The sequence below is a fragment of the Saccopteryx bilineata genome, chromosome 10 (assembly GCF_036850765.1).
Source record: "Saccopteryx bilineata isolate mSacBil1 chromosome 10, mSacBil1_pri_phased_curated, whole genome shotgun sequence".
In the NCBI taxonomy this organism is placed as follows: Eukaryota; Metazoa; Chordata; class Mammalia; order Chiroptera; family Emballonuridae; genus Saccopteryx; species Saccopteryx bilineata.
In genome coordinates this window covers 22896459-22912187 of record NC_089499.1, presented here as the reverse complement: position 1 = coordinate 22912187, position 15729 = coordinate 22896459, and the positions used below count along the sequence as shown (strand labels likewise).

General features: G+C 38.7%; 1 protein-coding gene across 14 annotated transcripts in view; it reads right to left on the bottom strand.

Annotated features, from left to right (window-relative positions):
- The window catches only part of SLC4A7 (solute carrier family 4 member 7), a 111316-nt gene that overhangs the window by 78455 nt on the left and 17132 nt on the right, over nucleotides 1–15729 (bottom strand). For 3 of the 14 annotated variants that reach the window (XM_066244963.1, XM_066244952.1, XM_066244954.1), the window contains exon 1: nucleotides 5354–5475. The exons of 7 other annotated variants lie outside the window; for them this stretch is intronic. In XM_066244963.1, coding sequence (XP_066101060.1) covers nucleotides 5354–5386 — 33 coding nt within the window. In that variant the 5' untranslated portion in view covers nucleotides 5387–5475. Of the gene's footprint in view, nucleotides 1–5353; nucleotides 5476–15729 lie in introns of those variants that run through there. 4 more of the 14 variants (XM_066244964.1, XM_066244961.1, XM_066244956.1 and 1 more) reach the window with 2 other exon arrangements.

Genomic DNA, 15729 nt, shown 5'->3' with positions numbered 1-15729 from the left:
AAATCTGAAAGGCAGTCTGCTATACATGCAAACAGGAAGTGGGCCACACACACCCGTCCTCTTGACATTTTACAAGTAATTCAACTAAGTGTGCATATTCCCATATATTGAAAATCTCTTAGGACAAAACCACTGGTATTTCAAGGGGGCAAGACATTTCTGATAGAAATATACTGTATTTTATATCCTATCATTTGAATACAGTGCTTTAAATCATACTTCCAACTATGGAGGAAGTTAATGCACTACAGAGTCTATTTTTGCTTTTTAAAAGCACTATAAATAAAGGTACTATATACAAAAATATATGTAATATTAAACATTTGGAAGGCTGAATCTCAAGCTGCTAACACACTGTCAGAGGACTGAGAAAGCAGAAATAACAGAGACAGATAATTACAACGAATGTTCAAATGTTTTACTTTTAATATTTCTAAAAAAGAATGAATTCAAATTTAATCTGCTAATAAGTCAGTTCTTTTAAAATCTGCATCTAGAAAAAACTCTACTTCAACTTTTTGCTTCAATAATATAGAGGAAAACTAAAAATAGCAACAGCAAGGGCAACCCTTGACATCAAAAACGTTTTCGTTCTTAACCTCAGATAAATGAGTCACACAAGCCAGTGCCTACAAAGCCCACCTAAAATGAGATAACGTCAAGGCACTAGGAAAACTCCGATACACAAAGGAAATGAAAAGGCCCCTAAAGCACATCAATGCAAGATTGATAACCCTACTCTTCATCAAATTATTTTATCCTTGATTTTAAATTTCTACTTGTAAGGTAACTTCAGATTATAATTGCTCTATAACAAAGAAGGCAACAGATATAAGAATTATCTTTATACAATCATAAAGAAAGTTTAAGTTCTTTGTATATGAAGCAGCACATGTACAAGGTTGTTTATTGCAACTTGCACCAGGAAAAAACTGGAAACAACCCGAGGCCTCCATAGTAAAGGAATGATTACCCAGGGAATACCCAGCTACTGAGGAAACAAGGACAGTCTCCATGCATCGGCATAAGAAAATCTCTCTGACCTGTTATACACAAAGTGGAGAGCCACATATATGGCATGCTACCTTCTATGGAAGAAAGACCCCAGAATAGGAATATTTGAATTTGCTTGTGAAACACTGGAAGGATGTTAAAAAATAATAATAATAAAGCTGAACTTGTGGTAGCAGAGGTAAACTCCTGGGTTTGTTATTTTTTTATACTGTTGTGCTTTGATTTAGTTTTCACCAAGTAAATGCAGAGGTAGACAGACTCAAGTATGCAATCTTTAGGAAGCCACTTCACCCATCTGTCTTGGTCTCAACTATAAATCAGAGTATAGCATAACCTGAGAGAACTATGGCGTGAGATACCACGTGAAGTGTCAAACACGAGGTATGTAATCCACAGAGGACGCCCACGGTTGTCACTGAATCTGAAGAAGGCAACGACTCCATTTTCCCGTCAGACTGCTCTCATCTACCGTATAACTTTACAACTAGATCAGAAAAGTCTTACAAGTACACAAACAAATACCTAGTAACTACCTAATTAAAACTGCTGTGATGATTTAACATGTTCCCTAAAATAGCATTATGGTTGTGTAAGAGAATTACTCATAGGAAATGTATACATAACTATCTAGTATGAAATGCCAAGATGCTGCAACTAATTTTCATAAGGACCTAAATGATATGTTAAATTTAGACACACCTGGACAGCTTGTTGAAACTCAGCCCCCCCCCCCCCCCGTGCCCTACACTAGGGATGCTGGCTCAGCGGTGGACATGGACCGCGCATCTGTATTTTTAATAACTTCTCCATGTCATTTTTGTGCGCCTCAGAGTTGGAACACATCCTTGGATTATCTTAAAAACTTAATTCCCACATATGTAAATTTCTCTTTGAGGCTGCTTCACTCCCTTAATCATTTCAGTTAGGTCTTCCTGGGACCACTCCCACTTCATTTACATTATTGCCTTTTAACCCTTCAGAAAATAACATGTACATTCCAATTCACAAGAAAATACTGTCAAGTTACTACATACTTTTTATTAATCCAACCTCAAATCTATAGTGTTCTAAAAGTTGATTTGTATGTCAGAAAATTTTTTATCCAGATGCCTAGGGCAATCTATCAACTTATATAAATATAAAAATAACAATATTGCCCCTTCAAAATACAAATTTCCTCCAAATAACCCCAATCCCAAGCCAATCCCTACCTACCTCCAGGAGTTGAACTTAAATATTAGAAAGATTTAAATTTAGCCTGACCAGGTGGTGGCGCAGTGGATAGAGCATCGGACTGGGATGCGGAAGACCCAGGTTCAAGACCCCGATGTCGCCAGCTTGAGGGCGGGCTCATCTAGTTTGAGCAAAGCTCACCAGCTTGGACCCCAGGTCACTGGCTCAAGCAAGGGGTTACTTGGTCTGCTGTAGCCCCACAGTCAAGGCACATATGAGAAAGCAATCAAGGAACAACTAAGGTGTTGCAACAAAAAACTGATGATTGATGCTTCTCATCTCTCTCTGTTCCTGTCTGTCTGTCCCTGTCTATCCCTCTCTCTGACTGACTCTCTGTCTCTGTAAAAAAAAAAAAAAAAAGATTTAAATTTATGGGAAAAAGAGCTTAAGAGTAAAAGCGAATAATCTTTTCAAACTGGTTAAAGGGAGAAATCATCAATGACTCCTGTTTCGTGCAATGAAAAGCCTAAGTGCTATTCATAGTTTCTAAAGAACTCATCTCTGAATCCACGTGGTAACTCTAAACTAAGCTGAAGAGGTGTAAGAAGTATGTGGGAAATCATTGCAAATTTTAAATTGCAAATTTTAAACATAGGCAATCATGCAATTCCCACAGGAAAAAAAAGCCTTGTGAAAAATATTCTGTCATCACACAGAGTGGAAACTGGATCAGTTTAGACACTGAAACAAAAAGCTTCAGGAGATTTTATTTTAAATTCCATGGTTAAAACTAAAGACAACTTAATTTTCAGGAAGTTTCCAAGACAAAAGATGAAGAAGTCAAAGAATGGAAGAGCACAGAACTCAAAGGCATGAGGCGTAAAAACCATCAAGCAACAGCCAGAATTGTTAGTGACACACACATCATTGTCACATGCTTTGTCACAAGGCCCAAGAGTCATGGACAATGGAGAGGCTCATCAGGGTTCTACCTGAAATTATAAATCACAAATATTTATTACACTATCTGAAGAGACGCATTCATTCCAAGTTCTAATTCAGTATACACACACACCAAAAAAATATATAGGAATCACTTATTTTAGGGTTATCAAAATGTACATTTATTAACAGAAAATGAAGATAAAATCTATTTCCAAAATGAGCTTTCTTAAAAAAAAAACTCTCTCAACTTTACTTAGTCATTAAACTGTTTAGAAAAGCAAGGCATCCCACACAAAAGGGAAAACATACACACAAAGACCCAGTCGAGGCTTCTCAGTAAAAGGAGGTCCAGCCGGTGTCAAGATTCCCCATCTTCAGCCAGCATGAGGTTACTATTACCTTGGTATTCTGAGGATTCTACTCCATTTTTACTGAAAACCCACAGAAGAGAGCCAGAAAATCCCTCGAAAATATGGTCTGTTCACCTATGCTTCCCTTGGATAATACCCCTGTTCCTCGTGAATTCAATGGACCACGAAAAGAAGTCCCACTTCCTTCAAGGCCAGTAATTAAGGAAGTCATCCATTAATTCAACAAATATAAACTGAGTGCATATTTTATACCAAGCATTATCCTAGGTAGTGAAACTACATCAGTGAATGAAAATATGTAATATAATAAAATGTCCAGTTTATCATTTAATGTACAGTTAAGATGTGGCTCTCCATGATAAGAAATCCAGATATAAATGAATTCTCCTTTCCATTCCAAATGAATAAATGAGACTTTGCAAACTCATAGGTGTAAACACGTTTTACTTTCCCAGTTCAGGTTTCCCATTTTACAGATATTATAGACGATTTTCTTTGTAGATAGACATACACACATACATAACAGAAGCAATGTCCATGCACAGGCACACAGAAACACACACACACACACACACACACACACACACACACACACAACAAGCTTAAGTGACTTGTTGAAGACCACACTGTTAGTTGCTGAAAGAACTAAACTAAAAGCCAAGTCTCTAAAGTCCCAGTTACATGGGTTCTTTAATACTAGATAATAAACCAAAGTCACTGTTATATACGCTGAGAACACACAGGAATTTCTACAGTATTTATTAAAACTGAAAATTACCTATTTACACAAGTACTTCCTTAACTGTCTCCCAGCCTCAACATTAAGTTCCAAGAAAGGAATTCTGTCTGTTTCACTCACCACTCCATCTTCAGCATCACGAAGAGCCTGGCCCTTGGTAAGTTACCTAATAAATACTTGTTCCATGTTGAGTATGTTTCCAAAAACAAGACACTCAGCAAAAAATTTATATTGGATCCATTTAAGGACTCCTAATGAACACAATTAAAACTCAAACAGACAAGTACTCAATATCTTTAAATTGAATAAATCAGTTTATAACCCCCCCCAAAAAAAGCCCCACATCAACACATAATAAAATCAAAATTCAATTCACAAGTGAGAATTCCCAGCAAAAATCAAACAAACTTAGTTTCTATGCCTGAAATAGAATTTATAACTATACACTGCCATTTTACTTACTCTCCTCAGTCATTTATCCTGCCTGAAAAACAAAATCCATAATTTGTATTTTCTTGCTAAATAATCAAAAATGATACTTTAATATTCCAAAGGAATAATATGAGGGGAAAAACAAGTATTAAAAAATTATTTAACAATATATTCATAAACCTAGTCTAATATCCTTTTTTGACATAGGAAGTTTTAAAAAGCCACATTAATTCAGCAGCAGAGCCCTATCACAAATTAATTTCTTCATTATGTAAGATTTATGGCTAGAGCTTAAAAGTAACACCTCCCATAAATTAACATGTAGAGTAATTTCAGTTACAGAATTATTCAATGGAGCTTCAAAACACACTTAGCCATTAAGACAGAGTGATTTCTTTCCCAGTATCTTAGCCACATAGGATTTTTAAAGCCTTGTTCAAATAATATTAACTAATCAAAAACCTAATTTTGCAGACTAAGAAAGATGTTATGAACATTGGTAACTTTACACAAAGATTTACTCTTTTCAGCAGATGACTTCCACAGCCAAGGACACAGAGGATGATACTATTCTAAGCCAGTGCTACTAAGCCTGACATTTCTTCAAGCTTCATTATTAAACTCTAAAAGAGTCAAACTTGTTTGTAAATAAATCACAAAAACATAACTAGGTACATACAGGTAACTTCTTCTCCAGGCGAAATCTTTCCATAGCAACATACAAATGCCTTGTTTTTGATCATATAATTCAGTAAGTCCCTTTAAGATTCCACGGACAGAGTCTGTATCTGATTTAGGTCACTGTGCTTTGCACAGATGAACTCTTCTAAGTTGCTTTTATGGTACAGCCAATCACTGTCTTCTAAGTTGCCTAATCTTCCAAGCTAATAACTACAACTTATACGGGGTCACAGCATAAAAGAACTGGAAAGTAACATACACATAACCCTTTCTGTGACATCAGTTGAAAGACAGCATACCCTAAGGATATGCAGATTAAATGTGTTAGTGTGTGTTTATGTGCATATATCTTAGAGTATATATTTTTGACAACATAGTTGGTTAAATCTAGCTCTTTCACTTAATTTCAGGCAACATCCAAAGATGATTTCATCTGAAGAGTTTTGTCTTTTTATCATTACCATATTTATATCAATTATTATAACTATATTAACAGAATTAAAATCATGATGGGTTATAATTATTTTAACTAAAACTCAAGTGTTCATACGGATAACAGCTAAAATGGAAAGAGGAAATGAGCAGTACCCCTCTTTCAAATTCAAAATCTTTTACATACTTTTGAGAAATTACTCAAGACTCTCAAAAGGCCTGTGTTTATACGAGTTTAACATATATATATTTACCCTATTGAAAGTAAAACTGAGAAACTTTAAAATATTTAAGTTCAGTTTTAAAAATAATAAAGCCATTACAAATTACAAACAACATAAATAACATTTTAAGGAATATAACTATTTTCAAAACAAAAAAAAGTTAAGTGAGAAGAATGGCTTTTACATTTTTCCAGATTTCTATTGATATCTGATAGGATTTATTATTTGGTTGAATTATATGAAAAAATCCAGGTTCATACAAATACTCTATTGAAAAAGAAAGAAGTGTTTTAATATTCTTTTCAGGTAATTGTGACTATTCTTCTTTGCTATGTCACCAAATTCAACAAGCAGTCATTTCTTTTCATTTATTTTTTAAGTGAGAGGAGAAGAGAGGAGATAGACAGACTCCCGCATACATCCCAACCAGGATCCACCCGGTAACCCCCATCTGGGGCCAATGCTCTCCCTATCTGGGGCCATGTTCACAATCGAGCTATTTTTAGTGTCTGACATGGAGGTTCCAGAGTCATCCTCAGCACCTGAACCAACATGCTCAAATCAACAGTCACTGGTTGTGGGAGAAGGAGAGGGTAGAGGAAAGAGAGAGGGAGAAAGAGATAGGAAGAGAGAAAGAGGGAAGAAGGAAGGAAGGGGGAGAGAAAGAGGGAGGGAGGGAGGAAGGGAGAGAGAGAGAAAAGAGAGGAAGGGGTGAGAAGCAGATGGTTGCCTCTCTTGTGTACCCTGATTGGGAATCGAACCTGGAGCTTCCACATGCTGGGTCAACACTCTACCGCTGAGTCAACCAGCCAGGGCCAAGTAGTCATTTCTTAAAGGTTAGCTTGCAATTGCAAGGTGGATTCTGAAACCATTTCAAGTGAATGTTTTGTACATTGTTAAACTGAAAGCCACTGGTCTAAAACTACTTCAACTATGTAGAAAAAAATTTAAGAAAAAATTTCCAAGTATAATTAAAACAAAACTCTAACTGAACATGAATGAATAAAATAAAATGTCTGCCAAATTCATATCAATGTAATTTAAATTAAACTAAAAACATATCTTTGAATATACAAAGTTGCTTCCTGGTAACACCAAAGTCTGTATTTTAACAAAGCAAATGAATGATACTTTCTATAGAAATATCTACATTTCAAAAGTGAAGTCTTACCACCAGCTAAAACTGTAGAATGCAATAATGATATGCAACAAATTAGCAACAAGAAACTTAAAACCAAAATACGATAGTAAACAGAAAAAAATCTTTCTTTTAATCTTCTACTGCTCTATATAACAGCAAATACCGTGCCAAAGACATGCCACAGCCTTCAAATGCAACTAAAGCTTCCTGTTTATTCAACTTCTCTAAGAATCAGAAACCCCAGTAATATCAAGTTACAATAAAGCATATAATTAATCATACTCTTTAAATCTTCAAACTTTCGGCCCTGGCCGGTTGGCTCAGCGGTAGAGCGTCGGCCTGGCGTGTGGGGGACCCGGGTTCGATTCCCGGCCAGGGCACACAGGAGAAGCGCCCATTTGCTTCTCCACTCCACCCCCTCCTTCCTCTCTGTATTTCTCTTCCCCTCCCGCAGCCAAGGCTCCATTGGAGCAAAGATGGTCCGGGCACTGGGGATGGCTCCTTGGCCTCTGCCCCAGGCGCTACAGTGGCTCTGGTCGCCGCAGAGCGACGCCCTGGAGGGGCAGAGCATCGCCCCCTGGTGGGCAGAGCCCAGGTGGATCCCGGTCGGGCGCATGCGGAAGTCTGTCTGACTGTCTCTCCCCGTTTCCAGCTTCAGAAAAATACAAAAAAAAAAAAAAAAAAAAAACTAAAAAAACTAAATCTTCAAACTTTCTATGATTTAACAAATGAACATAAATCTGAAGCAAATAGAAAAGATGTATTATTCCAATTGTAAAAATTCTCAATGCATCACGCTCAGAACAAAGAACATCTGCAAACAATCAAGTTCAATAGCAATTTCTACAATGACCTCCTAAAATTTGCCTCCTATAAAAAATCTTGGTTCTCCCCACTAGTATTTAAGAGTTTAACCTCCTGGTTATGTATGTGTCTCATCCCCTCTGGATTATAAAAACCCAGAGTATAGGGATTTAGGTAGAAAGGGGAGGGAGAGAAAAAAGGAAGAAAGGAAGGTTAAGAGTCCCCAGGAGGAAAGTAAAAATCAGGTGCATACAAACAAGCTTTTAATTCCCCAAACTGCAAAGCAAAATGTTATTCACCAAAATACAAAACATCCATTTCTCCAAAATACTACCTGTTGTGACACTATCCTGGGCACCACTAAGCCAATATTCAAGTAAAATATTGAAAATCAAGTTTTCAGTTTAGATATCGGCTCAACATATAAGCTCAGAAATTTTAATCTTGCTAGTTCTTGATTTCAGAGGGGGGAGAGTGGGGAGTGGAGGAACAGAAAGCATCAACTAACTCCTCACTTCTTGTACATGCCTTGACCCTTGACCCGGCAAGCCCAGGGTTTCAAACCAGCAATCTCAGTGCTCCAGCTCGACGCTTTATCCACTGCGGCACCACAGGTCAGGCTTAATCTCGCTAGTTCTCTTACTTAATAGCAATACTTAGTTTTAAACCAATCTATTGAAGTATGATTAACATATAAAGAGCTGTACACATTTAATACATAGACCTCACTGAGTTTCAGGGATATACATACACCTGTGAAACCATCACCATCCAGACCATAGACATATCTGTCACGAGCTAATGACTCCTCCCACCCCCTTTATAAAATAATTCTTTTAAATCAACATCGAAAACTGGTAAAGACAAGAAGACACAGACATTCTCATACCTTCTAATGAAAATGTAAGTTGCTCAAAACATTTTGGAGAGTAAGTTAGTGAGAATGCTTTTTTTTTTTTTAATTTTGAAGAATATCCTTTGTGCAGCAATACATACATACACCTTTGGGTAACTACTCTACAAAAATAAAAGCATCAAAATATAAAGATACAATAAGCATGTTTACTATTCAAACTGGTAAAAACAGAAAACAATTAGAAAGTAAAGAGACTCCCTGATTAGATTGAAATATGATGAACATATAAACAATTAGAACTACCAAGTCCCTCTCAATAGACATCAGTAATACATTATTTAGAACAGGGTCCCCAAACTTTTTACACAGGGGGCCAGTTCACTGTCCCTCAGACCACTGGAGGGCCGGACTAAAAAAAAAAACTATGAACAAATCACTATGCACACTGCACATATCTTATTTTAAATAAAGAACAAGTAAATTTAAATCAACAAACTGACCAGTATTTCAATGGGAACTATGCTCCTCTCACTGACCACCAATGAAAGAGGTGCCCCTTCCGGAAGTGTGGCGGGGGCCGGATAAATGGCCTCAGGGGGCCGCATGTGGCCCGCGGGCCGTAGTTTGGGGACCCGATTTAGAAAAACACAAGTTGTAGAGTTTTATGCTTATCGTCACATTTTTGTGTTCTACAAAGGATAAAACATTATTTGTGAGTATGTTTACATAAATATAGACAAAGTACAGAGGGATATATAGGTTGGTCTATGTTTCAATAAAGATCATGCTTCCCCAAAGATGTTACGGATCTAGTAATTGAATATACAGTGTAATTTTTTTTTGTTAGAACTCAACAAAATAAAATTCCAGTTTATTGTTGGGCGATATTTTTTCATACATACATCAAAACAGGCCAAAGGACATATAAAACCCAGCAACTTCATAGACAAAAAAAAAAAGAAACCTTTTATGTTTGGCCTTTTTAACCATCTCACCCAAACCAAGTACTTACAGTACAGCTAAGCACATCCACGAGAAAAGTGCCTGGGATGCTCGGAGGAAGATTTTGTTGTGGTTGTTGTCTACGCTTTCTTTTACCTTTTTATTTTTCTCCTTTGAGTCTCTAACGAACATGGTCACACCACAGTGAAGTTCGAAGTAGGACAGCGAACACTCCAAAGGCTGGCTTAGTCATCCCAAGATCACTAAGTACGGGTGACCCCTGACCACATGGACAGAAATATAAAATGTAAATAAGGAATACAATGTTTCCTTGTTAGAGTATTTTTAGGAAAATAAACCAGGGCCTTTGACTTTTTGGTTCTTTTTTTCCTCCCCTGACGCAAATGTGCGGTTGGGTGGTGGAGAGCACGTGCGGCTGTGGCTGGCGCTGCCCGGCTCTCCTCCAAAGTGACCGGGCGGGAAGCGGAGGGACACGGAGGCCTTTTCCCGGCTCTCCTCCAAAGTGACCGGGCGGGAAGCGGAGGGACACGGAGGCCTTTTTCTTCTAAGTTCAACTTTTCCTTTTTTGCTATGTAGTCATCACGTCAGCCTTCTGATTCTTGGGGTCAACACCATCATCATCATCATCATCATCTTCATCTTCAGCTGTCGGCATGACGTAGCTGCCTCAGCCTCCCCCAACCCCCTCAGCTCCATCCTCTTTGCCACCATCACCTGCCTCCCTTCCTCCTGTTCTTCTTTATCCGCCTCACTGTCAGCCTCGGGCTCCCACTTTCCTCGTTCGCATTCCCATTAGCAGGTGCGACTCTTCCATTCTGTCTCCTCCACAACTTCCTTCTTCTCCTCTAAGTCCTTGGTGGGGATCCTGGAGCCATGGCTGGCTCATGGGGTGTGCCAGGGATCCAATGCGGCAGATTAAAAAGAAAGCGAGTTCGAGGACTCTGGCCAAAGAGCTGCCGGCGCCCGCAGCATAGGAAGAGGCGTGTGGTGGACAGGGAGCCAGATGTGGGAACAAGGCAAAGGTGGTTTGCAGAGCAGCCACTGGGGAATATCGTAAAAGATTTAATATCCAAGACAATAGTTAAGAAGCCACTAAAGGTGAAAAATTATCATTTTAGTCAATTCTTCAAAACTATAATCAATTCATCTTTTGACACAACTTTGATTATAAGGCAAATGACATTATTGAAAGCACAGTTCACACCATCAGAAGATGGTTTAAAATTTTTCTCAACACATTCCCATTTTCTAAAAACAAATTTGAAGACACCCTGAAAAGAAACTAACATATCTTTTCAGCTTCACAGTCAGCCAATTATATAATCACATAAACTGATTTCTTTTTTTTCAAACTTAAATTTAGGAAATAGAAACAGAAGCTTAGAATTCAAACTGGACATTTCAATCAGCCTTGGGGGCAGAGAGGAGATCTAGAAATGGAAGTTAGGTGGAGAACTGTACAGGAACTAACATGATGAAGAAAGCGCATGGAGGGACCTGCAGATTATCATGTTTACCGAGAAAATTCAGACAGAAAAAGTTAAGAACCATATGACTCCACCCATCTGTGGGATATAAACCTGAAAGCAATAAATGCACAAGAAAAACAAACAAAAACTCATAGGCACAGACCACAGTCTGGTGATTACCAGAAGGAAGGCAGATGGGAGAATCACCAGAGGGTAAGGGGGTTCAAATATATATATATATATCATCACCATATATTGGTGACAGAAGTTGACTTCGAGAGGCAGGCACATAATGCAATATACAGGTCATTATTATTTAAATGTGCACTTGAAACATACATAATCTTAACCAGTATCACCCTAATAAATGTAATAAAAAATATTTAAGTATGAAAAAAAAGAAAAGCAAGCATATGTAGTACCCATTTAACTTTCCTTTATAGATGTGAAGTCACATTTTTAGCTCAGGAACATAATACCGGGTGTAACTGCTAATGATGTAGATGCTGTTGCTGTCACAATGCAAAGGACCCACAAACGTTTCTCTTAATTTGACCAAAATAAGGAGGGGAGGGATACAGTAAGTTGTATTACATTTTTAAGAGAAAACATGTTTTAAATTATTTTCCTCATATTTTCCCAAACTCTTTAAAAAATGAGTGTGAGAACAATTTCCTTTAATAATGATGGGCAAGGAAGTTAGTTCTATTTTTTACTACACGGAGACATGCATTGCTTAATTTGGGCAACTCAGTGTTCACCACGGACTACTGTACTAAGTCTTCAACAATGTATAAGATCGCCACCTGGTGGCTGTCATTAGACACGTGACACGTGGAATCGCTCTCACGCTGTGCTGATGATGAAGATGGCCCTAAATACCTATTACAGGGGAAAAAAATTCAGGGTTTGAAAGAATTTCCCTGGCAGCTGCTTCAAGAAACCTGGAAATTTAATTAGATTTGGAAAGACTCAGGTATTAAAGAGATAAATAACTATAAAATAAATATTCCATCTATATATGTATTAGGATATTTAGATATATTGTATAGTAGAGCTATAAGTTTCACATAGGCATTTTACATGTACTACTGAATAATCAGTGTGTTACAGTAAAGCTGGTTAAAAGCTATTTCTTAAAAGTTGGTTCAAGTACTCATACCATCTCAGGAATTTTGTTTTTAAACATATTTTGAGGCATAACTATAATTTCAAGGCACTAAATAGGTGGAGAATCTAGTTCGTAAATGAAATGTAGCACAAAATAGAGTAAATTGTTTTTTTTATCAAAACATGGCAGAATTAAACACATCATTACAAAAGTAACTGTACTTGACAAAGTACAATACATCTCTAAGATATTTCTTAAGAATTCTCCACATTTAAATGCTAGAGACAAAGATAGTTCAATTGACATTTGCATCGAGAAAATATTAATTTATAGTATTCCTACATTAATGACAATAAGTTTTTCATTCTTGTAGGTCTCATCTGGGGCTACTATTAGCTAGGAAATTTTATCTAAGAAATTAAAAAGTGGCCCTGGCCGGTTGGCTCAGCGGTAGAGCGTCGGCCTGACGTGCGGGGGACCCGGGTTCGATTCCTGGCCAGGGCACATAGGAGAAGCGCCCATTTGCTTCTCCACCCCTCCACCCCCCCTCCTTCCTCTCTGTCTCTCTCTTCCCCTCCCACAGCCAAGGCTCCATTGGAGCAGAGATGGCCCGGGTGCTGGGGATGGCTCCTTGGCCTCTGCCCCAGGCGCTAGAGTGGCTCTAGTCACGGCAGAGCGACACCCCGGAGGGGCAGAGCATCGCCCCCTGGTGGGCAGAGCGTCACCCCTGGTGAGCGTGCCGGGTGGATCCCGGTCGGGCGCATGTGGGAGTCTGTCTGACTGTCTCTCCCCGTTTCCAGCTTCAGAAAAATACAAAAAAAAAAAAAAAAGAAATTAAAAAGTAATTAGGGTGTTGAACACACAATGCAATATACAGATGATGTATCATATATTATAGCAGGGGTCGGGAACCTATGGCTTGTGAGCCAGATGTGGCTCTTTTGATGGCTGCATCTGGTTCACAGACAAATCTTTAATAAAAAAAAATGTTAAAAATATAAAACATCCTCATGTATTACAATCCATTCATTTCCTACCGCTCATGTTCATGGTTGCAGGTGGCTGGAGCCAATCACAGCTGTCCTCCAGGACAACATCAAATTTTTATTGGATAATGCGTAACGTACACGGGTCGTTGTATGGCTCTCCCGGAATTACATTTTTAAATATGTGGCATTCATGGCTCTCTCAGCCAAAAAGGTTCCTGATCCCTGTATTATAGAATTGTACATGCGAAACCCATACAATTTTATTAACCAATGTCACCTCAATAAATTCAATAATAAAAGAAAAATAAAAAACAGCGATTGGTAAGAATTAAAAATACAACTAAATCTAATTTAAGCATACAATTAGCAAAGTTGAAATATGATTAAACACAGTAAATTCAGATATATTTAAACTCAGGCTTCCAGTAAAAGTGACTTCCTCTCTCACTTCCTTTATGGCATTCAAAACCAGTCAGGAGTAACTTCTCTGTCTCCAAAAGCTTAAGTCTTCTCTACATTCAACCTTTTGATCTTTTTGCTCTATGATCCTTGATTCTACACAATAGGGTGTCTCAACTTTGGCACCACTGACGTTTGGGGCTGGACATTTCTTTCTTGTCTGGGGAGGTCCTGTGCACTGTACGATGCTCAGTAGCATATCTGGCTTTTATCTACTAGACGCCAGCAGCACTCATATCCTCTCACCCCAGTTATGACAAAAATGTCTCCAGAAATTGCCAAATGTTCCTTAAGTGGCAAAAATACAGCCCAACACACAAACCCACTGAGAACTACTGCTTTAGAAACAATGGGGAGTTACTACTGATTTCTGGTGTTTTAAGATCCTGTAAAATAAACAAAAAATAATCTACCAGGCCCTTCCTCAAAAGTAAGCATGAACCTGACCAGGCGGTGGCACAGTGGATAGAGTGTCGGACTGGGATGCGGAGGACCCAGGTTCGAGATCCCAAGGTCGCCAGCTTGAGCGTGGGCTCATCTGGTTTGAGCAAAGCTCACCAGCTTGGACCCAAGGTTGCTGGCTTGAGCAAGGGGTTAATCGGTCTGCTGCAGCCCCACGGTCAAGGCACACATGAGACGGCAATCAATGAATAACTAAGTTGTTGCAACAAAAAACTGATGATTGATGCTTCTCCTCTCTCTTCGTTCCTGTCTCTGTCTATCCCTCTCTCTGACTCTCTCTCTGTCTCCGTAAAAAAAAAAAAAAAAAAAGCAAGCATGAACACACACATAGGCAAACATAAAGTAAAGCCTCAATCCTTTCAGAGAAGCTGCATTTAGCAATGAACTCTGCAGGCAGAAATGAATCGTAAATTTGAATTTGAAAGTTTTATTGAAAATTACCTGTTCTCATAAAAACGAGACTAAGAGACATGGACAAGAGTGTGGTGGTTACCAGGGGTGGGGGGAGGGAGGACGCAGGAGGGAGGGAGGGAGAGATTTAGGGGGAGGGGGAGGGGCACAGAGAAAACTAGATAGAGGGTGACAGAGGACAATCTGACTCTGGGAGAGGGGTATGCAACATAATTTAATGAGAAGATAACCTAGACATGTTTTCTTTGAATATATGTACCCTGAATTATTAGTGTCATCCCATTAACATTAATAAAAATTTATTAAAAAAAAAAAAAAAAAGAAAATTACCTGTTCTCAGTGTACAGGAATTTCAATGATGTCATATGGATAATTTTACTCTATAAAATATTCCTGTTGTTCCTATTAATATAATGCTTTTTAGATAAATAAAGACAGGGTGGAAATCCTTTTATATATGCATACTTTTAAACACTATAAAACAAGTCCTCAGGCTTTACACCTAAACCTTCAAGTTTCAGAGTGGCTTGTGAAATGCAGAACACCTCTTGCACTGACTTATCCGAGGCTAAATGAATACACTAAAAATCACTGTACCTTGTCCTTGTATGCATTTCACCACAATGCAGTTATCTGGTTAATCTGTTTAATTAAAATTCACAGACTAAGGCCCTGGCTGGTTGACTCAGTGGTAGAGCGTCAGCCCGGCATGTGAAAGTCCTGGGTTCAATTCCTAACCAGGGCACACAGGAGAAGTGCCCATCTGCTTCTCCACCCCTCCTCCTCTCCTTTCTCTCCTCCTCTCCTTTCTCTCTAGCTCTCTCTTCCCCTCCCACAGCCAAGGCTCCATTGGAGCAAAGTTTGCCCGGGCACTGGGAATGGCTCCATGGCCTCTGCCTCAGACGCTAGAATGGCTCTGGTTGCAGCGGAGCAAGGTCCCAGAGGGGCCAAGCATCACCCCCTGGTGGGCATGCCGGGTGGATCCTGGTGGGAGTCTGTCTGTCTGCCTCCCCCCTGCTTCTCACTTTGGAAAAATACACACACAAAAAAAAA